This window comes from Mixophyes fleayi, chromosome 9, assembly GCF_038048845.1.
Source record: "Mixophyes fleayi isolate aMixFle1 chromosome 9, aMixFle1.hap1, whole genome shotgun sequence".
In the NCBI taxonomy this organism is placed as follows: Eukaryota; Metazoa; Chordata; class Amphibia; order Anura; family Limnodynastidae; genus Mixophyes; species Mixophyes fleayi.
The window spans coordinates 82,870,933-82,895,766 of record NC_134410.1 but is presented as its reverse complement, the minus strand read 5'-3'; the positions used below and the strand labels follow the sequence as shown (position 1 = coordinate 82,895,766).

The 24,834-nt window shown below is 42.2% G+C and overlaps 1 protein-coding gene across 6 annotated transcripts in view; it reads right to left on the bottom strand.

The window, feature by feature from the left end:
• Window positions 1-24,834, bottom strand: part of GABRA3 (gamma-aminobutyric acid type A receptor subunit alpha3) — a 252,998-nt gene that overhangs the window by 87,641 nt on the left and 140,523 nt on the right. For all 6 annotated transcript variants that reach the window (XM_075184593.1, XM_075184595.1, XM_075184596.1 and 3 more), the window contains one exon: window positions 4,240-4,460. In XM_075184593.1, coding sequence (XP_075040694.1) covers window positions 4,240-4,460 — 221 coding nt within the window. The remainder of the gene's footprint in view (window positions 1-4,239; window positions 4,461-24,834) is intronic.

Below are 24,834 nucleotides of genomic sequence, written 5' to 3'. Positions count from 1 at the left end.
ACCCCATAAAGAAAAGGGAGAAAAGTCTGGCCAAAAGATTTGAGACACAAATACTATATTTTACAAAGTCTGCAGCCTCTGTTTTTATGATGGCAATTTGCATATACTCCAGAATGTCATGAAGAGTGATCAGATGAATTGCAATTAATTTCAAAGTCCCTCTTTGCCATGACAATAAACTTTATCCCAAAAACAACATTTCCACTGTATTTCAGCCCTGCCATAAAAGGACCAGCTGACATCAGGTCAGTGATTCTCTGATAAGGACAGGTGATACGTGTTGACGACCATAATGCTGATGATCACTCTGTCATGCTGATTGAGTTAGAATAACAGACTGGAAGCTTTAAAAGGAAGGTGGTGCTTTAAATTATTGTTTTTCCTCTGTTAACCATGGTCACCTGCAAGGAAACATGTGCAGTCATCATTACTTTGCACAAGAAGGGCTTCACAAACAAGTATATTGCTGCTAGTAAGATTGCACCAAAATCAACCATTTATTGGATCATCAAGAACTTCAAGGAGAGAGGTTCAATAGTTGTGAAGAAAGCTTCGGGGCGCCCAAGATCGTCCAGCAAGTACCAGGTCCGTCTACTAAAGTTGATTTAGCTGCGGAATCGGGGTACCACCAGTGCAAAGCTTGCTCAGGAATGGCAGCAGGCAGGTGTGAGTGCATGTGCACGCACAGTGAGACAAAGATTTTTGGAGGTTGTCCCGGTGTCAAGAAGGCCAGCAAAGAAGCCACTTCTCTTCAGGAAAAACATCAGGGACAGACTGATATTCTGCAAAAGGTACAGGGATTGGACTTCTGAGGACTGGAGTAAAATCATTTTCTTTGATGAATCCCCTTTCAGATTGTTTGGGGCATCTGGAAAAACGTTTGTCCGGAAAAGGAAAGGTGAGCGCTACCATCAGTCCTGTGTCATGCCAACAGTAAAGCATCCTGAGACCATTCTTGTGTGAGGTTGCTTCTCAGCTAAGGGAGTGGGCTCACTCACAATTTTGCCTTAGAACACAGTCATGAATAAAGAATGGTACCAAAACATTCTACTAGAGCAACTTCTCCCAACCATCAAAGAACAGTTTGGTGACAAACAATGCCTTTTCCAGCATGATGAAGCACCTTGCCAAAGGCAAAAGTGATAACTAAGTGGCTCGGGGATCAAAACATCGAAATTTTTGATCCTTGCCCAAGAAACTCCCAAGACCTTAATCCCATTGAGAACTTGTGGTCAATTCTCAAGAGGCGAGTGGACAAACAAAAACCCAAACATTTTGACTCCAAACATTGACGAGGCAGGAATAGGCGGCCATCAGTCAGTGTGTGGCCCAGAAGTTGATTGACAGCACGCCAGGGTGAATTGCAGAGGTCTTCAAAAAGAAGGGTCAACACTACAAATATATTGACATTTTGCATAAACCTAATATAATTGTCAATAGAAGCCTTTGACACTTATGAAATGCTTGTAATTTTACTTCAGTATACCACAGCAACATCTGACAAAAAGGTCTAATAACACTGAAGCAGCAAACTGTGTTAAAACCAATACTTGTGTTATTCTAAAATCTTTTGGCCATGACTGTACATAAAAAAAAAAAGTTAAAAACCAGTGCACTCACATTTTCCGTGGTTAAAAAAAGTTCATGTAAAGGTTTCTTTGTCTGTACTTGGAGTCCCATTTGTACTCTTTCTGTGAAGGAGTAGTGAACGTGCTTTCTCCGCTGCTCGTCAAACGCATCCCACACTCCACAGATCTGCCGGAGAACTCCGTTACGTCAGAATCATTACCAGGTAACCTTGCTTGACTTGAGATTTTAAAAAACACCCTTTACATCAATTAAGTCAGCACAGGCCACTGCAATAGTGCAAAGCCACAAAGGTGACTTAAATCTGGCAATCAGAAGATTAGTCTCTCTAATCTGCACATTTTGCAACCAGTGCACAGTTACATTTCTTTAACACACATTGCAGTGCAACAATCATCTTCAATCACACAATATCTCAACCAAACCTACTTGCGTGAACTTGTGACATTAAGCTATAATACCCTACGCGTTTCATCACAGAAAAGCGTGTTACAACCAAGGTCTTTAAAGGAATTAAAGCAGCTCCTGTCCCCAGGCTTTTGTAGAGAAACACCTAAAGCACTTATGAACGTGCACAATATACCTATTGAAACACTAAGGATTATGACAGCCTATTAGTGGTCTCTAGTATACATCTGCAATTAGAGATTGGGCATAAATAAGGAACAATTTTTTGTCCAGTATTTTTTGTCCACACTATGCATAAAATGTTCATAAAATTTAAGAAGACATGTGTATGATATAAATGAGGCTTCAGGTATATGCTAATATTTATAAGGCAAGGTCGAACAGTAGTTTATGCTAACTCAGGCAAATAACTATGCCAGATAGAGCATCTGATTGGACAAGTGCACTACTTATACGAACTGCCAATTACCTGAAAATGTTCTGATGAAATCACTATTTGTGACGAAACGCATAGGTTTCCTATCACAGCCAAGCAATGTTACCTGGTAACAATTCTGACGTAACAGAGTTCCCCAGCAGATCTGTGAAATGTGGGATGCGGCTGACGAGCAGTGAGGAAAGAACTTTCACCACTCCTTCACAGAAAGAGTACCAACAGGACTCCAACGACAGACAAAGAAAACTTTACATTAACTTTTTAACCACGGAAAATGTGAGTGCACTGGTTTTTAACTTTATTTTATGCAATAAAATTTGCGGCATTTCACTATGTTCGATTTTCCCTTCTCTTTATATCTTTGCACGTATGTGCTAATGAAGAGGCAAGGAGGAAGATAAATGAAGTGTATATTTGGGACTGCAGCCCTATATTGGATACTGCTTTTCTATTGAGGAACTCTAAGGAACATCAACACACCCTCCATTCACTGTTTTTGTAGCATGCATTAATCTGCACTAGGTTTTTCAAATCATTCATATATGGTCGTTTTTCAACTCTTGTCAGTTATTTGCATATAGCTCCTGACACAACACTGTTTATTAGAGTATATGTGATTTGTTATTGTTGGGGCACATTCTGTTCTGCCTATGTTTTTGTACTCCAGCAGGTTGTTGACACTGCTTATTGTTGATTCTGCATTTGTGTCATTATAATTGGCCTTTATATGATTGTTGGTTTGCTATAGACTATTGTACTGAAATAGAGACATATTATACTGTCCAAATCACCTTCCCTGCTGTATCACAACCTCTTCTCATTGAGCAACGAGTACATTGAATAAATACTTTTGGGGAGGTAAGAAAACCCCTTTCAAGGTCTTTTTGGCAGCATCCCATCCATCCCCTTCCCCCCAGTCAGGGAGCGTTATAAGACAACATTTTGAGTGTTATTTCTACATCGGGGCTTAGGAGCTGCAAATGACATGCCTCCTAAGACATATATCTGGAGATGTGGCATACTCTTAACTAAGCCGCATCACCAGGAAGCATGGTACTGTTATGTATGTGTGCCCCTACTATGCTATGCACAACACACAGAAGTCTATATGCCATGCTGGGGGACCCTACAACTTTTTAACAAGTTCCAAACCCATAACACTAATTAACACCGCTAAAATGGTGTACATTACATTACCAGTTTCATATCTGGATGACTTTGCAAAAACAGGACACATCAACTACTTTCTCAGCAGCCCACAGTGATCTAGCTTCTCAGAATACTTGCAATGTCTGCTTAAATGTAGTCCAACAAATAGGAAGCAGCCAAAACTGAATTAAAAAAACAAAAACTCAACTTAACTCTGGCATGAGAAAATACTCAGTCAACTGATTTAAAATGGCATACGAATAATCCACAATATTGTTCATGAATAAAATGTTTAACCAGTTAGCAGTCATTTTTGTTAATATTTTGCAGCACAGCTAATGACTTACAAGTATGTACTAGGGACTCTGCCAACTATTTTTTGTGAATTTGTTTCAGACAATGGAACTTCCTGGGGCCCATCCTAGACAGTGAAGACACAAAAGCATCAGCAGTCAAATACTTTGAGTTATACTACTTTAAAAAAAAGGAGTACCCTCTAATGAAGAATGTAATGTAGATTTATGACATGCAGGGAAATAACATTGAGAATGAGACCAGTCAAAGGATGATGGATAATGATTTGGTCTCATAATGGTTGATAATGAATTGGTACTATGACAAAGAACTAAACAGCAGTAGATGTAACACAAACACGTCACCTCATGGTGTACAGTAGGGTCCCATTATACGTGAGTCTCAGCAGCTTGTTGGGGGTGGTCATGTTGTGTGCAACTGATTTCTTTCCGTTGTGGAAGAACGTGTCTGGTGTCCAGATCTTGCTCGCCAATAGGTTATTCAGTGGCAGAGTTTTAATTGGTCCATCAAATTTCAACCTCTCATCCAACCAGCTCTGTCTAAAGAACACATCTATAGTGTATTCCTGTAGAATAAAGATAGTAAGAAATGAGAGTAAATAGATACAAAATACATTAGTACATATGCTTTATATTTTACATTTCAAGTAAAATTACTGTAGTTAAAGAAGACACTGTTCAGTCCTCTCCATGTACCATCTCATCTAAATGTAATTGCTAAATCCATTTACATTAAGTACAAGAAACCCCGTGAAGAAGGATGTTGAGGGAGATGGGGAACAGTCTTACAAACCATTATGAAAGAAAGGGTTAGCTAGTCCTGCTGGCAGGAAGACAGTCCCAGTTACTGCCACAAATGTCAATCATTAGTATGAATGAGAAGGCAGTGTTAGTGGCAATAGAAACCTGAAATAGATGAAGTGCTGTGGAAAATGTATTTATATTAAAAATATAAACGTACTTACAAACATGAAGTAAAATGAGCATGTTATTTTTTATAACTCATGCAACTGAATCCTCCCACCAAGCTACCAAACACACTGGAGCGCTTTGGAGCTTCAGTGTTTTACAGGCAGCTAGAGAATACTATTTATTAGCCATATAGTAGAAAAATTATACAAAGGATGCATAAGGGGCATACAGAAAGCTTTAGTGTTCTATAAAGACATTAAAATCACTCAATGAATCCATTGGATAAAAGATTTTGTATAAAAGGAAATAGTAATTGCTATTCTTTCTACGTAATCTTCTTTTTGCAATGTGAGACTTAATATACAGCCATGGCAAAAAGTTTTGAGAATGACACAAATATTATTTTTCACAAAGTCTGCTGCCTCAGATTTTATGATGGCAATTTGCATATACTCATGTCATGTCATGAAGAATGATCAGATGAATTGCAATTAATTTCAAAGTCCCTCTTTGCCATGACAATGAACTTTATCGCAAAAACAACATTTCCACTGCATTTCAGCCCTGCCACAAAAAGATCAGCTGACATCGTTAACACAGGTGAGATTGTTGATGAGGACATGACTGGAGATCACTCTGTCATGCTGACTGAGTTACAATAACAGACTGGAAGCTTTAAATGGAGGGTGGTGCTTGAAATCATTGTTTTTCCTCTGTTAACCATGGTTATCTGCAAGAAAACATATGCAGTCATTATTATTTTGCACAAAAAGGGCTTCAAAGGCAAGGATATTGCTGCTAGTAAGATTGCACCTAAATCCACCATTTATCAGATCATCAAGAACTTCAAGGAGAGAGGTTCAATAGTTGTGAAGAAGGCTTTAGGGCGCCCAAGAACGCCTAGCAAGCGCCAGGACTCCTAAAGCTGATGCAGCTGCGGGATTGGGGCACCACCAGTGCAGAGCTTGTTCAGGAATGGCAGCAGGCAGGTGTGAGTGCATCTGCATGCACAGTGAGGAAAATACTTTTGGAGGATGGCCTGGTGTCAAGAAGGCCAGCAAAGAAGCCACTTTTCTTCAGGAAAAACATGAGGGACAGACTGATATTCTGCAAAAGGTACAGGGATTAGACTTTTGAGGACTGGGGTAAAGTCATTTTCTTTGATGAATCCCCTTTCAGATTGTTTGGGGCATCTGGAAAAACGCATGTCCGGAGAAGGAAAGGTGAGCACTTCTATCAGTCCTGTGTCATGCCAACAGTAAAGCATCCTGAGTGTGAGGTTGCTTTTCAGCCAAGGGAGTAGGTTCACTCATAATTTTGCCTTAGAACACAGCCATGAATAAAGAATGGTACCAAAACATCCTCCAAAAGCAACTTCTCCCAACCATACAATAACAGTTTGGTGACGAACAATACCTTTTCCAGCATGATGGAGCACTTTGTCATAAGGCAAAAGTGATAACTAAGTGGCTCAGGGATCAAAACATCAAAATTTCTGGTCCTTGGTCAGGAAACTACCCAGACCTTAATCCCATAGAGAACTTGTGGTCAATCCTCAAGAGGCAGGTGGACAAACAAAAACCCACAAATTATGACAAACTCCTAGCATTGATTAGGCAAGAATATGTGGCCATCAGTCAGTATGTGGCCCAGAAGTTGATTGACAGCACGCCAGGGTGAATTGCAGAGGTCTTCAAAAAGAAGGGTCAACACTACAAATATATTGACTTTTTGCATTAACCTAATATAATTGTCAATAAAAGCCTTTGACACTTATGAAATGCTTGTAATTTTACTTCAGTATACCACAGCAACATCTGACAAAAAGGTCTAATAACACTGAAGCAGCAAACTGTGTGAAAACCAATACTTGTGTTATTCTAAAAACTTTTGGCCATGACTGTACATAAAAAAAAGTTAAAAACCAGTGCACTCACATTTTCCGTGGTTAAAAAAAGTTCATGTAAAGGTTTCTTTGTCTGTACTCGGAGTCCCATTTGTACTCTTTCTGTGGAGTAGTGAACGTGCTTTCTCCGCTGCTCGTCAAACGCATCCCACACTGCACAGATCAGCCGGAGAACTCTGTTACGTCAGAATCATTACCATAATAACACTGAAGCAGAAAATTGTATAATAAAGCAATACTTGTGTCATTATCAAAACCTTTGGCCATGACTGTATAGGCTAGACTATTAGAAAGGTCAGAGAGTGGATCTATGAACACAAATAACATATTCAAATCAAAAGTAGTACACATGTATCATCATTTTATAAAAGTTCATTATGCCAATCCAATTTACTTTTTTTGGGGGGGGATTTAAAATATCACCCTGAGCGACTGGGGGAAGAGACCAGCTAGCCCTCTTACGGAAGTAGTGAAACTTACTGAATTTATACTTTCAATACTCTTTTACCCAATGGGTTCAATGATTCCTTCGATTTTAATATATTTTTAGAAAACTAGCATAATATTTGTTATATATGAAGTTTTTTGTTTTTTTTAAAAGATATTTTATTAAATTTTACAGAAAAGAGAATGAAGGAAACAGATGAAACAGGAAAAGCAAAAACGTAATGTAGTTTCCAAAAGATGTAAACAGCATATTGTTATTCATATGAGGAGAAAAAAGAAAAATCGGGGAGAGATGAGAAAAGAGAAGGGAGAGAGGGAAGAATAGGAGTAGGAGGGAAGGGGAAGTCACTAGCTAGTGAGATGAGAGGAAAAGTGAAATGAAGATGAAAATCCAAGATAGCACTAAAAATTGGAAATTAGGGCTCAGAGGCCTTAAAAAGCCAAAGGAGGAAGGCTCCATGATATTCAGTCCAAGGACTCCAAACCTTATTAAATTGGACAGGGGTGTGGCGAAGAATGCCGCGCTGCGGAAATCTTATGGCGCCCTACAAATAATCGATAATAATAATAGTAATATATTCCATATGATAGACTTGCCAGATTCGGGTGATAACTGAAGGCAAGGGGCTTGAATTTTTCCAGAAAAAGGCAATTTGGCATCTAACGGCACTAAGAATATGTGTAATAAGTTTCTGCGTTTGTTTAAATATCTTAGGAATTGAGCGTGGAAGTAGAAAATAAGAAAGAGATGGAGGGAAAGAAACTTGAGTGATGTTCAAAATTAACCGGTGGATCAATTTCCAGAAAGGAAGCAGTTTAGGACAGTGCCACCATATATGAGACAGGGTACCCACTTGACCACATTGACGCCAGCACAGTGGTGAGGAGGCTGGATATATTGCATGAAGCCGGTGTGGGACCAAATAAGAACGGTAAAAAATCTTGCAACAATTTTCACTTATCTTAACGCAGATAGAGGTTTTAGAGAGATTCAGGCGCACCTTTTCCCAATCCTCGGGAGTAATCGATTCCCCCATATCTTCCTCCCAGTTAAGTTTGTGGGGATCCTTAAGGGGTCATTTGTGTTTCACAATAAGGCGGTAGAATGTGGAGATCAGGCCCCTGGAAGGGGAGCGGAGATCGCAGAACGTGACCGAAGGAGAGGTTAGGTGTATATCAACGAGCAGATTCAATATCAACCCAGACTCGCTGTCCCAGAGAAGAGTGAAGTAGTACACACTGGATAAGATGAGTGGCGTGATAATATTTATGAAAGTGGGGAACTCCCAGTTCTCCTTCTTGGATTGGTTTGTGGAGAGTCTGCATTCGAATCCTGGGCTTCCTGGCAGACCAAACAAATTTAGTAGCCATTTGTTGAAGGAGATTAAAAGAATTGGCGGGGACTTTAAGGGGCTTGAAATAGATATAGAGGAAGGATATTCATTTTGAGGGAGTTTATTCTACCCGTTCAAGAGATAATGAGTTTATCGCCTTTTAAAAGATCAGTCTTGATGGCTGAAAATGAAGCAGGAAAATTTTCCACGAACAGTTGGTCATAGGAGCGAAGGAGGTAAATCCCAATATATTTTAGTTTGTGAGACTGCCATTTAAAATCAAAGCTAGATTTGAGGGTTGACAGAAGGGCAGGGGGGATATTGAGGTCGAGAATTTCTGATTTGGAAGCATTAATCTTGTAATTAGAAAGGGTGCCAAAGAGAGTGATGTCCTTGAGTAAATTTCGAAGCGATATGAGGGGGTTTGTGACTGACAGAAGGATATCATCCGCGTATAGAGATAATTTATGTTCAGAAGAACCAACCCGGACACCGGGAAATATCAGGGTTGATACGAATTTTACGAGCCAGGGGTTTGATCATTAAAGCGAAAATGAGTGGGGATAATGGACATCCCTGTTGAGTACCATTCCGAATCACAAAGGGAGAGGACTGAAAACCGTTAGCCAGGAGGGAAGCAGTTGGGTTAAAGTAGAGAGAAGCAACGCCACGAAGGAAGGGGCCCCTCAAGCCCATGACCTTGAGAGTCTGTTGCATATAGGGCCTTCCCTATGGGGATGTTGCGGGAGTTGGAAACATAAGTCAAGTCAATCGCTCGTCGGGTATTATCCGATGCCTGGCGACCAGGGATAAAACCAACCTGGTCAGGATGAACCAGTGAGGTGATGACAGTGTTCAGACGATCAGCGATGAGCTTCGCAAACAATTTGATGTCCTTCGTTCAACAGAGAAATAGGTCTGTAGTTTCCACAGAGTTGAGGGTCGCTTGGGTATAACTACGATGGCTGCCCGAGTTGTTGCCTGATCAAACTTAGAGCCGAGAAGCATAGAATTGAAGAGTTCAAGGATCATGTGCATAAGGGAGTTGGCAAAGGTTTTATAATATATGGCCGTGAAACCGCCTGGACCTGGGGCCGATGCATTTTTGAGGTCTTTAATTGTTCGGGCGATTTCGTCGGTCATAAAAAGCTCATTAAGATAATCAGATTGTGTGGAAGTAAGTGAGGGCAGAGCGATAAAGGATAAGAAGTCACTCATTTTAGATTGTAAAGAAATGGGATCTGAAATTTGAGGTGGGAGATTATAGAGAGTGAAGTAAAAGTCTCAGAAAATGTCAGCTATACATTTAGGATCATAGGTAAGAGTGGTTCTTGATAGAGTGCGTTTATCACGTAATTTCAGTTCAACTCCTGTGTCCCTCCAAACCCAATAAAGAACGGTATTACCTGCTACTTATTCTACTTATACTTATAGGTGCCCATACACAGGGCCATCTTTTCCATTGGGCACGATAGGCAGGTGCCCGGGGGCCCCACGGGCAAGGGGGCCCCAGAGGCAGGGCACTTAATTAGAATAAATAATCCTGCAAAAGAAAAAACCTGCAAAAAAACCTTCAAGGGTCATTGATCAAGTACACCTATCTATCTATATCTGTATCTCTATACATCTATATCTATATCGATCTATCTATATATATATATAAAAACAAAAACAGACTTGATATAGCATTAATTATGTGTTTGGAGAGTGCAGAGTATCCCTGTTTTCTTGTCTATACACTGTGGGCAACCCCCTCTTGCACCCCAGTCTGTACATGGTGAGTGCAGAGGACCTATGTCTGTTTTTGTTTATACAACGTAAGTCCCATGACTCTTGCACCCCATTCTTTACATTAATTAATTCCAACTTGTGTCAGGTGAGTCCCAGGTCTCCCATGGCTGCTAGTGCTAGGGAAAGACTTGCCTTTAAAAGCTGTGTGCAGGTAAGCCTTAAGCCCAGATAAAATAGCATAGCATTTGATCATGTTAGGACTGACCAGAATGGGAAGACTTTGGCGTGAGTTGGTCAGCTTAAGCATATATTGCAATATGTGAAACTAACATTCCCTGTTTTTAATATAGAACAGTACTTGATATAGCATTAATTATGTGTTTGGAGAGTGCAGAGTATCCCTGTTATCTTATATATATATATATATATATATATATATATATATATATATATTGTAGGGGCCCCGGTGCACTGCTTTGCCCGGGGGCCCATAATGTTGTTAAGATGGCCCTGCCCATACAGGATCCACCCCAAACCCAAGTACAAGCAAACCTCCTAACTATTGTGAATGGGTCTTACACTCCTCTCATTCGATGTACAATAGCTTATTTAGACCTCAGAAAAGGGCAATTTATTTGCTATTCTCAAGCTATATGAATGAAACCTGATCTTTCTGCAGGAGACCCATTTTGTACTGTAACCTCAAAACCGTGCGTGGTACAGTCAGGCTAAGCCGGATCTTGGCCGTCTCCCTCTTTTGCGCATGCGCGGGCGGTGTTGTCAGGGGTGACATGTCCCGTTGACAGGCTGGCAGAAAGTGGCGGAGCTCGGAGCAGGCTATAGACATGTTGCAGAAGTTCGACAAGAAGGACGAGGAGTCCGGGGAGAGTTGTGGGGGCCGGGGGGTATGCGGGACCTCGGCCGAGGCCTGGCTGTGGTAGTGCACAGGTCAATCATGGCTGCCTCAGTGGCGGGTGTGTGCCAGGGTAATGGGGCCAGGCCAGGCTTGGGTATGGGGCCAACACACTACTGCGAGCAGGGACCAGAGATTGTAGGTAACAGGCTGTACTACTCCAGCAGCAGAGGGAACTACAAGTCCCAGCACGCATGTAGTGCCCAACTTATGAAGAGCCACAAGGTGCCCCAAGCCTGGTGTGAAAATATGTGTGTGTGTGTGTTTATATATATATATATATATATATATATATATTGAAACAAAAGGAGGCATTTAGCTGGCAATATGCAGAGAAAGCAGGGAAGTAGAGTAAAACATTTGTGCACCTAGATTGAATGTGAAGACTTATGTATGAAAAGCAATAGTTTAAGTTTGGTTAAACTTACATGATTTGAAATCCTTCCTCTCAGCAGATAGGGTGTGTCTGTTAGTCCAAACAGAGCCAGGGATGGGCATTTCCTTTTAAAGAGAAGGTGGGTGTGTCACCTGTCCATCAAGCTAAGGCTGGGGGAGGAGTATCAGGTATAAAAGCTTGTTTGTATCATTTGTGCACGGAGACCAATGCTGGGGTAGCTGGCTGGTCTTGAGAGAGAGCTGGTCTATGTATAGCAAGCGTTTAGGGTCTCCACAACTGCTGTGAAAGTATACGGTGTCAAAACATTTATCATCCTGACAATAAAGCTACATAAAAAGGAAGAAGTTGTTTGCGTGTGCTTCTGCAGTAGCAGGCTCTTGCCACAATATATATATATATACATATATATATATATATATATATATATATATATATATATATATATATATAATTTTACAATATAGATGTTTTTTCCACTCACCGTGACTCACTGAATATTACAAAGTTAGTGTAGTGCTGTATACCTGGTGAAATAATAATACAGCAGAAATGTGTAACACTCTGGCTAAAGCGCTAAGGAATATGTTGGCGCTATATAAATGATGTTGACTCTGCTTTTTGTTTCTTGAGACTTTCTCCATTTTGTTCTTCGCAGATGCTCTACTATACTAAGTCTAGTAAAGAGTTGTCTGTGAAGAGTGTAGTAACTGGCGGCTAGAAACCTGCACTTTGCAAGCTGGGAGCGGATGTGTTTATCCTGTAACTGAAGATGTAACTGAACCGTTTATGTATTACGAGGTTATAAACTACAGGGCAGTGTAAAGAGGGAGGGGATCGTATTTATAACTTGGTGTTATTGTTACTTGTTAGATATGTGCCTGGTGGTGCTCACGTGTACCAGTTATAGTAGCTGGGTACAAAGGAGTTTGCATGTAGGTCTACATATAATTAAACCTATATGCACTGCAGTTTTTTTTTTATCATATACATCATTCTGTGTAGACATTTTACCCGGGTCCGGGCTTGCCAGGGGGCCCGGGCCGGGCCCTCGCTGCAGATTTTTTTTGTTACATTTTTTTGATTTAACGCCGAGGCTGGCTGTAATTTTCTAATTGTAGCCATTTTTTTTTCAAAAAGGCCCTTCAACATTCCAGGATCCAGACAAGCCGCAACAAAAGAAACCAGCAGGCACAGGTGGAGAAATTGAGAAGAAGAGATAGGAGAGAGCAACACAGTGTGTGAAATGTTGTGATTCTAGTAGGGACAATACCAATTTTTGGTGAGTGTTGTGCCCAATATAAGGTGCAGGCCAAGATTGAACTGTTTGTGTACACACTGCATTCTTTGTATACTACTTTGTGGTGCTAAATGTCCTGAAAGTCAGCAGTGCTTGGACATATGTGACGCTGGGGCGAATTGAGAGCCTAGTGATTTTGATGTTAGCCACGCCCCAATGGTGCATTTGTCACGCCCCCAAATGCATGACCACACCCCCTGAAAAAAAATTGCATGCTCGACTATAAGGGGGGGGCCCCATGAATTTGTTGTACTGGGGCCCTGAATTCCTCTTGGCAGCCCTGATGCTAATAATATAGAAACAGAGAAGGCAGAAAAACGTCACAATGGATTCTAAATAAGATATTTAATGAACTAATATAATGCAAAAATAGAAACAATAAAGTATAAAATTGCATAAACTGGGGCGTCCCCCTAAATAACACTAGAGCTCTATCTTGTATTCCGTTAATAAATCAACAACAAAAACTATAAATATATAAACAATGAAATAGTACTGAACTATGAATAAAATCATATGCATAAGAAAACACAGTATATCAGCAAAATAAATCCACTGAATGCAGCTTCCGATTCCAATAATGAGAAATTTGGTCAGCAGTCGTAAAAATTATTCACAGAGTTCCAACTAATCATCCATGGAATGCGCCCCAGTTTTAATAGAGCAGAGTCAATCCTTAAGAAAGCCTCTTATAGATGAGATATAATATAATATACAGGGCCGGACTGGCCATCTGGCACTTCTGGCATTTGGGCCGGTCCGGTCCCCTGCGCAGCGATCATGTGAGTATTTGTATACTCACATGATCGCGTCCAGGGCAGTCAGTGTCATACAACCTGTTACTGACAGGCTTCCTGGTGGCTGGCTCCTCCCTGGGAACCAGCCACCAGATGAAATGTGCCGCGCGCAGCGCAGCACATGTCATGGCCGGGTCCTGAAAGATGACTGAGGAGCGGACAGCAAAAGAAAGCAGAAAAAGGCAGAAGACAGCGGACACGAGTAGAGACATGAAGGTGAGTACACTAAAGGGGGGGAGGATGTCACGTAGAAAATGAGGTGAAGTGAAAGGATGCCACACAGGAGGGGAAGAGGTGGAAGGATGCCATTGGGGGGGGGGGAATAAGAGACAGGATGCCACTCGGGGGGGGGGGGCAGAAGAGACAGGAACATGCCACTTAGGGGGGGGGGAGGGGGAGAAGAGACAGGATGCCACTCCGTGGGGGGGGTGAGAAGGGACAGGATGCCACTCAGTGGGAGGGCGAGAAGAGACAGGATGCCACTAAGTGGGGGGGGGGGGGCGAGAAGAGACAGGATGCCACTCAGGAGGGGGGGGATAAGAAACAGGATGCCACTCAGGGGATGGGGGGTATGAGAGTCAGGATGCCACTCGGGGGGGGAGATACAGGATGCCACTCGGGGGGGGGGGAGAAGAGACAGGATGCCACTCAGTGGGGGGTGAGAAGAGACAGCATGCCACTCAGTGGGGGAGGGGGTGGGAAGAGACAGGATGCCACTCAGGGGTGGGGGGGAGGAATAAGAGACAGGATGCCACTCAGGGGATGGGGAGGTATAAGATATGTTCACTCTGTGGCATAATATAATTTGGGGGCACTACTGTTGTTGGGAACTCCCTAGCCAGCACAGTGAAACTCGAAGTCTACTCCGAAAGCCTGGTGTTCGCTGGAGCCCCTAGTGGTGGGGACAGACTTGGCCGCAGGCTGACGGAGGAGAACCCAGGAGTGGAATGATTGGCGGACAGCAGCGTAGGGATCCGGCAGGGTAAACCAAGGTCAGAGGTCACAAGCACAGGTTTGGAATCCAGTGACAAGCGAGAGATCAGGGGCACAGGCAAAGGAGCAGAATCCGGAATACAGGCAAATAGTCAGGGTCAGAAGCGTAGGTTCGAGGTCCAGGAACAAGCGAGGGTCATACACGGGAGGTCAGTCACAGGTTAAGCACCAAACAGAGAGAGCACAAGCAGGCAGCAGAACTGTGAACAGGACGCTATAACCGGCAGTGAGGTTCAGTCCTTACTGCCTTAAATAGTACCAGGGGCCAATCAGAACAGAGCCCTACTAGCACTCACAGGAATAGCCTAATGCTAATTACTAATGGCCAATGAGGCTACAGGATATCCAGCAGGAATAATCAGCCAGGTGGCTGCGGGATAAATTACTGGCATACAGCCAGTAGAAGTGTAGCAAGGCCTCCTCAATCAGCCACTATTGGCTGAGTACTGTGCCCCCTGTGCGCATGCGCCCGGCTGTCTGACAGCTGGCCGGGCGCTGCGTGATGTAATCTCCGGCGTCCCGGTTGTTGCCTAGGCAACCGGGACATCGGGACTGGAAGTGGCGTCCCGGTCTCCATAGCGACGGCCGGGACAGGAGCTGGGAGACAATGAGAGTCACGGCGGTGCCCGCAGCCGCCGCGACTACTAACAACTGTATTGCATAATGTGATTGGGGGCACTACTGTATGGCATAATATGATTTGGGGGCTTAATATGATTTGGGGGCACTACTGTATGGCATAATTTGATTTGAGGGCACTACTGTATGGCATAATATGATTTGAGGGCACTACTGTATGGCATAATATGATTTGGGGCACTATTGTATAGCATAATATGATTTGGGGCACTACTGTATGTCATAATATGATTTGGGGGCACTATTGTGGCATAATATCAACTGGGGGCAGTATAATATGATTTGTGGGCTCTATGGTGGCTTAATATCAATTGGGGGAATGTACTCAGGCATGAGGGAAGGGGGGGAGTGTTCATATAATGTGGGAGGTAGGCTATTAAATTAATGGTGGAATTTAGGTGGGGGCTGATTATTTCATTGGTGCTATTTTATTTGCGGGGTGATGTGGATCACTTTAATTTTATATTGGGGTCTAGCAATTTAAGAAGGGATGATTGGACCTTTAATTTAATGTTGGGGTGGTTTGGGGGCTATTAATTGAAAGTGGGGCTCTTTGGGAAAAAAAATGATGTCTATTTATTAAATGTGAATATGAATTATTTAATGGCAGTAATGGTTGCAGGAAATAGATATATGTCTTAAACGTAAATGCTATTTAATTTATTGCTAGGGTTGTTTGGAGGGAGGGAAATAGGTTTATTTATTAATTGTGAATACTAGTATTTTAATGTTGAGGCTGGAGGGAGGCCTAATTGTAAAACATGTATTGTATTGATTAAACACCAGGGGGTAAATGTATCAAAGTGCGATTTTGCAAATCCAGCGATTTTCTCGGGAGATTTCTGCTTCTATCAAAATCGCTATTTGCAAAATCGCCAGAGATCAAACTCCCAACTGTTTGCCACTGCAGCTATACAGCTCTCAAATGTATGAAGCTGCAAGTTAGCAAACTCAAGAGAGTTTGCTTCAAAAGACACGCCAGATACAACACGCTGCTTGATAGCAGCGTGTTGTACAAACACATCACTGTTACACTGCCCTGGCAGTGTAAAAATGTTAAAGAATAGATAAAAGTGAAGAAAAAAAAAAAGCGTGAGGTCCCCCCGCTATTCATGCTTAACCCTAATGCTGCCTGACTACTGCTGGTCCCGTGAAAATCGGGAGAAAATTTTGCGTGGGGTCCCCCCCGATTTTCACTTTACCAGCACTAGGCAAACCAGCCAGGGTTGGCGGCACTATAGCAGTGGGACACGCAGCAGGGGTTCCCCTGCCATAATGACTAACCAACCCTAGACTGTTCATCCCTGGGCTGGATTCCCTAGGGAGTGGGGTCCGCCAAAAAAAACAAGTGCCCCCCCCCCACCCCTAGAAAGAACCAGCCCAGTGCAGATAGCACTAGGGCTCTTCCTACTACCCCTGGGCTGTGGGTAGTAGGGTAATAATGGCGAAAGTGAGTAAAAATAATAAACTGACGCCATTTTGTTTTGTGGAACTACAAGTGCCAGCCAGCCAGGTTGCCCGAAACAGTGAGGGCATGCTGCTGCTTGTATAACTACAAGCACCAGCATACCCACAGCAGCCAGGGCATGTTGCCACTTGGAGAACCACAAGTGCCAACATGCCCTGACATCCCTGGCTTGCTGGGACCTGTAGTTCCACAAAAAAATGTTAAATAAACCACAACACCCTGATAATTACCACATACATTTAATAAAAATAAGAAACCCACAATAAATACAGTAACCACCCTCATGTACACCATAAACATTTATTAACAATAATAACACCCCAAATACTCACCGATGAAGTCTTCATTGTGGTCCAAAAGGTCCTGCTTGCCCCAGTCCCAGATTAATTATACCTTCCAATTGTCCTGCTTGCCCCAGTCCCAAATTATTTGTACTCTCCAAAAGTTTATGCTTGACAAATCTCTTCTTCACTTCGCCCAGAAGGGGCCCCTTGTTGCTAGAAGTCTTCTTTGCTTCGGCTAGGAGGGCCCCATATTTGTACATCCAACGAATCTTTAATGTTGCATGAAGAAAAATAAAAAAATCAGGAGCCGCCACTAACACCTCCTACCTAGTAGGAGGTCCGGTACGCAATAAACTTAAGTTCATTGCGCAAGCTCTATATACTGTATTATATGATTTTCCCACGCTAGTGGGGGAATCACCTAATACTGTAAATAGAGCTTATGCAAGTAGCGTAGCTCATTGCGCATGCCCTACGCTACTTGCATAAGCTCTAATACTGTAAGTAGAGGAGAGGGGGGACGAAGTTTATTTTACATAGATTTGCAGTCTTGTAAGGACTCTGAACAACCCTCTGGACCTTCAAGGATTTTAAATTAACAGAGAAAGACCTGGACGCTCTAGGGCAACAGCCCTGGGGCTGGAAAATATGAATTCATAAATTCAAAAAAAGATAAAGAAATTTTAAATGATGAACTTTAAAAAAAAAAATCTAAAATCATTAATTTTATTTTGATGAATTTAACATTGTGTGTCTTTTTAATGCTACAAAGTAAATACATTAAAATAAGTAAAGTAAGGAAGCTATGTAGTATGAACTAAAGTATAAATGTTAGAGGCCTTGTATTGTACTGAGATAGCAATTGTTAAGCAGAGATGTCTTGGTTAGGAGACTTGCAAGTTAATGTGTGTAACAAAATAATACTATCTAAGGTGGGACAAGGCAGAGGCAAACGCATCAGTTTGGGCCCGCAACGGAAATATAATTTTGTCACGGGGGCGGGGCCAAAATGACGCGATTCACCGCGAATCGCGTCACTTAGTGGTGGCAGTAGTGGGATGCGGGAGATTTGCCAGCTCTCCCAGGAGTCTGTGAGACCGATCCAAGTTTCGGGAGCCTCCCGGACATTCCGGGAGAGTTGGTAAGTATGATCTACTTTATGCATAGACTAGCATGCTGATGGTACTAACAATTAGTCACCCCATTTCCCAGACATTCTTTTGTTTGACATGATTAGTTTAGGAGACGGAGTGAAATTGTATGTTGTTCGGGCTGATTACCAGGAGAAGACAATGTTATATCTAGGCTGTGGTTACAATTACAATAAGGAATCATCATATATGTTATTATATACATTTATTTCTTAATAGTAAGATTTTTAGTCACTCAGAATATATCATACTTACCAACTCTCCCTGAATGTCAGAGAGACTCCCTGAAATAGGGGTGATCTCCCTCACTCGCATAGAGTCTGACATTCTCCCTGATGCTGAGCCAGCACAAGACGGGGTTGGCTTCGCCATCTGTGGCATGACACAGTTGAGAAATTGTGTCCTATGTCCATGTATTGATGCCTATGGAAGTGGACATTTTCATGGAGACCAAGATTTAATCAAAGACTGACAGGTAAGACAACATGACTTCAGTAATGGAGAGAGAAATGTAAAAGACACTTCAGTCTCTAGAGATGCATTAGCTGCTTTTCTTTAATGCATAGTTGCCTACTCTCTCGGAATGTCCGGGTGACTCCCGCATTTCTGGCAGACCTCCCGGGAGAGCAGGGGAACCTCCCGGTTCTCGCCCCCGCAATAGATAATTGGTCGGGGGTAGGCTTAATGGCACAAATATTGCGTCATCTAAACCATATCTAAACGGCTGTCACAATTTTGGCCAATTACAGCAGGCTGCGGGGCCAACATTATGACATTCGTCGAGCCCCGCCCCCGCAAGCCCACCTGCCACGGGAACTCCCTAAAGGCAAAGAGGAAAAGTTGGCAAGTATGGAATATATATATACATGCTGTGGTTTCTTTACCTTTATCTATTCCTTCCACTTCCTGGTCACATGTCTGTTCTGTGCTGATGTTGTCTTATAGATACTGTACCTTAAATTACTACTATCACTACGGCGTGATATATATATATATATATATATATATATATATATATATATATATATATATATATATATATGATACTATCTTACTGATACTTGTTACAGACATTAGGTACAGGTCTGCATACATATATTATTTATTATTATACTGTAAGACTATTAAATATATTCAACGTTCCTCAACCAAATGCATTTTCATTAGAAGGTGAATGCAAAATATATTTATGCTGCACAGGTTAATTTATTACGCTGTCAGACTCCTTTAAAATATATCATTAGCAGCATTGATGTCATCGCTTATAAGCTGGACTCATTATCAGCATTAATAATAATGAATATGCATATATGTTATGGTGGTGGGCTAAGTATAACAGGCATATATATTTGTAATTTGTAAAATACTGATGTAGAACAGTAACTAAATAATAGGTACAACAGTGAAGGCTGTAGATTATTTAATGTGGTTAAATACCGTAGGAGTGTTATAACTAGAGATGGGCGGGCTCGGTTCCCCGAGAACCGAATCCACCCGAACTTACGCTATCCGAGTACCGAGCCGAGCAGGCTGTCAAAAGTAGTATCTGTCAGCAGATTGAAAAAATAATTTGTAGCACTCCAAAGTGCTTTTGGGGTGTCCCCCATTCTTTTGCATTAATATTTCTGGCTGTCAAAAGTAGTATCTGTCAGCAGATTGAAAAAATAATTTGTAACACTCCAAAGTGCTTTTGGCGTGTCCCCCACTCTTTTGCATTAATATTTCTGGCTGTCAAAAGTAGTATCTGTCAGCAGATTGAAAAAAATATTTGTAGCACTCCAAAGTGCTTTTGGGGTATCCCCCATTCTTTTGCATTAGTATTTATGGCTGTCAAAAGTAGTATTTGTCAGCAGATTGAAAAAAATATTTGTAGCACTCCAAAGTGCTTTTGTGGTGTCCCCTATTCTTTTGCATTAATATTTCTAGCTGTCAAAAGTATTATCTGTCAGCAGAATGAAAAAATAATTTGTAGCACTCCAAAGTGCTTTTGGGGTGTCCCCCATTCTTTTGCATTAATATTTCTGGCTGTCAAAAGTAGTATCTGTCAGCAGATTGAAAAAATAATTTGTAGCACTCCAAAGTGCTTTTGGGGTATCCCCCATTCTTTTGCATTAATATTTCTGGCTGTCAAAAGTACTATCTGTCAGCAGTATCTAAAACAATTTATAGCACTACAAGTGCGTTGGACTCAGAATGGATTCAAAGCAGTCCACCTATGAGCAGAATGAGCAACCAGGTCCTGTCACCAGTCCTGATAGTAGTGTTCCCAGTACGTCATCTGGGAAAGGTGATGTCAAACTACACAGTCTTTTGAAATCAGTCAAAAAAACACACACCCAAAAAATTTTTACCGCGTTGAAGCACAAAAGAAGTGTAACTGAGGAAAAGTTAAGTGCCGATAAAAAAAAAATTGCCAACATGCCATTCTATACACTCAGTGTCAAAGAGAGAATGAGGCCTTCACCTTTGTCTACTAGTGGCAGATCAAAAAATGTTACCGAGCCTACAAGTGGTGCAAAACTACTGTTACGGGTCAAAGCCGAGCTGCAAGATAACAGTAAGGCATTAGAGGATAATGTTTGCTCTGAATCACAAATGACACCAATCCCTGTGGAAAGTCCATCCAACAGTGGGATGTCTAATCGTGAGCATTCTGCTAGTGTAACCATAAAGAGGGACCCTTTCAGCAGTTCTGCTGATGTGTGCCTGAACAGCCCGAGTGTAGCCGGTGATACACAAACTGAGGATGTTACTTTGGAAATAGAAGAGGATGAGGGGGAGATTTGTGGAGGTGACGAGGGCGCAAATGAGGATGTTGATGAGGATGAGGTTGTTGTGTCAGTCCTGCACCAGTGGCAGCAGTTCTGGCATGTGACAAGAAAAGGGCCATTGTCATGCCAGGCCATAAAACCAAAAAAATCCACTTCTTATGTGTGGAATTATTTCTACCCCAATCCAGACAACAACTGTATAGCCATTTGTAGTGTATGTCAAGCCACAGTCAGCCGAGGGAGGGACCTTAACCATCTTGGAACCTTGTCTATGTTACGCCATTTGACGAGAGTTCATGGCAAAGTTTTGGGAAAAGGTGAAAGTTCTTCCAAAAAAATTACAAGCACTCCATCATCAGCTAGGACCCTCCGCTCACCGGCATCCTGACGGCTACAAAATACACCCACCACACCATCCTCATCAATATCCTCAGTAGCGCTCGGAGTTAGCCCTGCATCCCAATTATTAAGGCTGGATGACTCCTGCATTATTATTGATTCCTCTGAAGAAAGCGTTAGTCCCACTGCTGCTGCTGTTGCTGGGGGTGAATCGTCAGCCCAGAGGAAGGCCAAGAAAAAGAGCAGTCCTACATTTCAACAATTAACTGTGAAACAATCATTTGCTAGGGGAAGCAAATATGACAGCAGTCACCCAGTCGCCAAGCGAATCACAGACGCCATAGCTGCCATGTTAGTGTTAGATCTGTGTCCAATCTCTACAATAAACGCAGCTGGTTTTTCACAGTTAATTGAGGTTTTGTGTCCGCGTTACAGAATTCCATCGCAAAACACCATTTTTCCCGTAAAGCTATTCCACAACTATACCAAAAAGAGTGTACAAATGTAGAGATTACGCTGAGAAATGACATTCTGCCCACTGTCCACTTAACCACAGATATGTGGACAAGTGGAAGTGGGCAAACCAAAGACTATATGACTGTCACAGCCCACTGGGTCGGTCATTCACCTTCACCAGCAAGTACACCACTACGTAACATTTGTCACAGGCAGGCCACTCTTTGTATCACCGGCTTCACTAACAGGCATACAGCTGACAATTTGTTACGCAAACTGAGAGATGTGATTGATACATGGCTTATACCACTTGGACTCTCCCCAGGATATGTCATTTCTGATAACGCCAACAATATAGTGCGAGCATTACAGCTGGGTGATTTCCAGCACATTCCCTGTTTTGCTCACACCATCAACTTGGTGGTGCAGAGCTTCCTACGAAGTAACCGTGAGGTGCCGGAGATGCTTTCGGTGGCCCATAAGATTTCAGGCCATTTCAGGCATTCGACCACAGCATGTAGGAGATTGCAGCAGCTCCAAGAGCAGTTTAGCTTGCCCTGCCACCAACTTAAGCAGGAGGTGGTAACTAGGTGGAACTCCACCCTGTACATGCTGCAGAGGATGGAGGAGCAGCGCAAAGCCATCCAAGCGTATTGCACAAGCCATGACATTGGGAAAGGAGGGGGCATGTATTTCAGTATTGCACAGTGGGGAATCCTTTCAGTGCTGTGAAAGGTGCTGAAAACATTTGAAGTTGTGAAGTGTGAAGTGAGTGCAGATTCTGCAAATTTGAGCCAAGTCATTCCTTTAATTAGAATATTGGAAAAGCAGCTTTAGAAACTGAGGTAGGAGATGAAAGCAAGCAATTCCGCAAAGTATGTTGGCCTTGTCGATCAAGTACTTAATTCGCTTCACAATGATCCTCGAGTTATTAAGATCTTGAGCTCGGATCACTACGTTTTGGCCATTGTGCTTGATCCAAGGTTTAAGACCTACATTGAGTCTTTGCTTCAAAATGAACGAGATGTGAACTTTTGCAAGGAGCTATTGCTCAGCAAGTTGTCCGCTTAACTGGGCCTTGGCTTGCCGACGTGTCCTCCTTCAGTTTCTCAAGCAGCTGCTGCTCGTAAAAAAATTAAATTTTCCCAAAAAAAGCAGGGAGGACGTAGCGGGCAGACCAGAACAGTTTAACATCTGGGCTGGTTTGAAGGATTTTTCTAAAAAATGTGTGACCTTGCCCATAACTGCAATATGAGTATTAAAATGCAAAGGATGGTGGAGGATTACTTTCAAGAGGTAGTTGATATGGAAATGTCAGACAGTTCCTTTCCTTACTGGGAAGAAAAGCAGGCCATTTGGAAACCCATGTACAAACTTGCTTTGCAATACTTAAGCTGCCCACCCTCCAGTGTGTACTCTGAACGAGTGTTCAGCACAGCAGGGAACTTAATCAGTGATCGCCGTAGAAAGTTACTTCCCAAAAATGTGGAGAAAATTATGTTTATAAAAATGAACTACATCTTCCACGAGGAAGGCCTTCACCATCCAATACATCCAAGCACTGACTGTTCTCTAATGGCGGATTCAAGCAGCGATGAATTGATAGTCTGTGATGATGACGTACACACTGATGAGGGTGAGGATGAAGCTGAAGATGATGACGATAACATCTTTTTAAAACTTTCTATGTAAGTGTAGGGTGCAATCTATCCCCAAAGAGGAAAGGGACTTGTGGCATTTCCATATCACGTACCGTCTTGAAAGGCTGCTGTTTGGGCAATTTCTCCTTAAGGGTAGGGTGTCATAGACAGAGTGACCCCAAACTGGCTTTGTCCATTTCTCTTAACATTGTACAGTCTATAACGGCTGAATTTTTTGGTATTTTATACAAGTGGAGGGGGCCCTAGAGAGACAGAAACCAAACTGGCTTTCTCCATGTCAATTAATATTAAACAGTCTGTAATGGCTGAATTTTTTTGTATTTTATACAAGTGGAGGGGGGCCTAGAAAGACCGAAATCAAACTGGCTTTCTCCATTTCAATTAATATTGTACAGTCTATAACGGCTGAATTTTTTTGCATTTTATACAAGTGGAGGGGGGCCTAGAGAAACAGAAACTAAACTGGCTTTCTCCATTTCAATTAATATTGTACAGTCTATAACGGCTGAATTTTTTTGTATTTTATACACGTGGAGGGGGGCCTAGAGAGACAGAAAGCAAACTGGCTTTCTCCATTTCAATTAATATTCTACAGTCTATAACGGCTGAAATTTTTTGTATTTTATACAAGTGGAGGGGGGCCTAGAGAAACAGAAACCAAACTGGCTTTCTCCATTTCAATTAATATTGTACAGTCTATAACGGCTGAATTTTTTTGTATTTTATACACGTGGAGGGGGGCCTAGAGAGACAGAAACCAAACTGGCTTTCTCCATTTCAATTAATATTGTACAGTCTATAACGGCTGAAATTTTTAGTATTTTCTACAAATGTAGGGGGGCCTATAGAGACAGAAACCAAACTGCCTTTGTCCATTTCAATTAATATTGTTGTCACGGGCACTAGGAGTCTTTGCCCAGGACATCACCAGATGATGGACTTACCAGAGTAATATAGTTGGTTCTATGGTTCTCTGGTAGCAGGGTGACAACGGAACAGGAGAAACAGCAGATGGTGAGAGAATGCTCGAAGAAAGTCTATGACTAGCAGCAACTGGTAATGAGTAGATGAATGTACACGAGGAACCAGATGGACAAGGGAACGTGAGGAAAGTCAGTGGTCTGCGTATAGCAAGTTGTACCACTGCTATAGTGAGAAGGAATGTCCAGGAGTAGTGAGGCGGTAGTGGGAGTCAGCGGTCTGCGTATAGCAAGTTGTACCACTGCTTATGTGAGAGGATACTTGAAACTGGTGTCACAGGGAACAGGAGTCAGTGGTCTGCATCAGCAAGTTGTACCACTGCTTTATATATGTGAGGAGGGGCACGAGGAGATGAATGTAAAGCAGAGTATACACGGGGCACACAGAACTTGATCCCACGATGATATCCACAATACAACGATAACTGAAAAGCACTGCTTGAAGTATACAAAGTCACAATAGC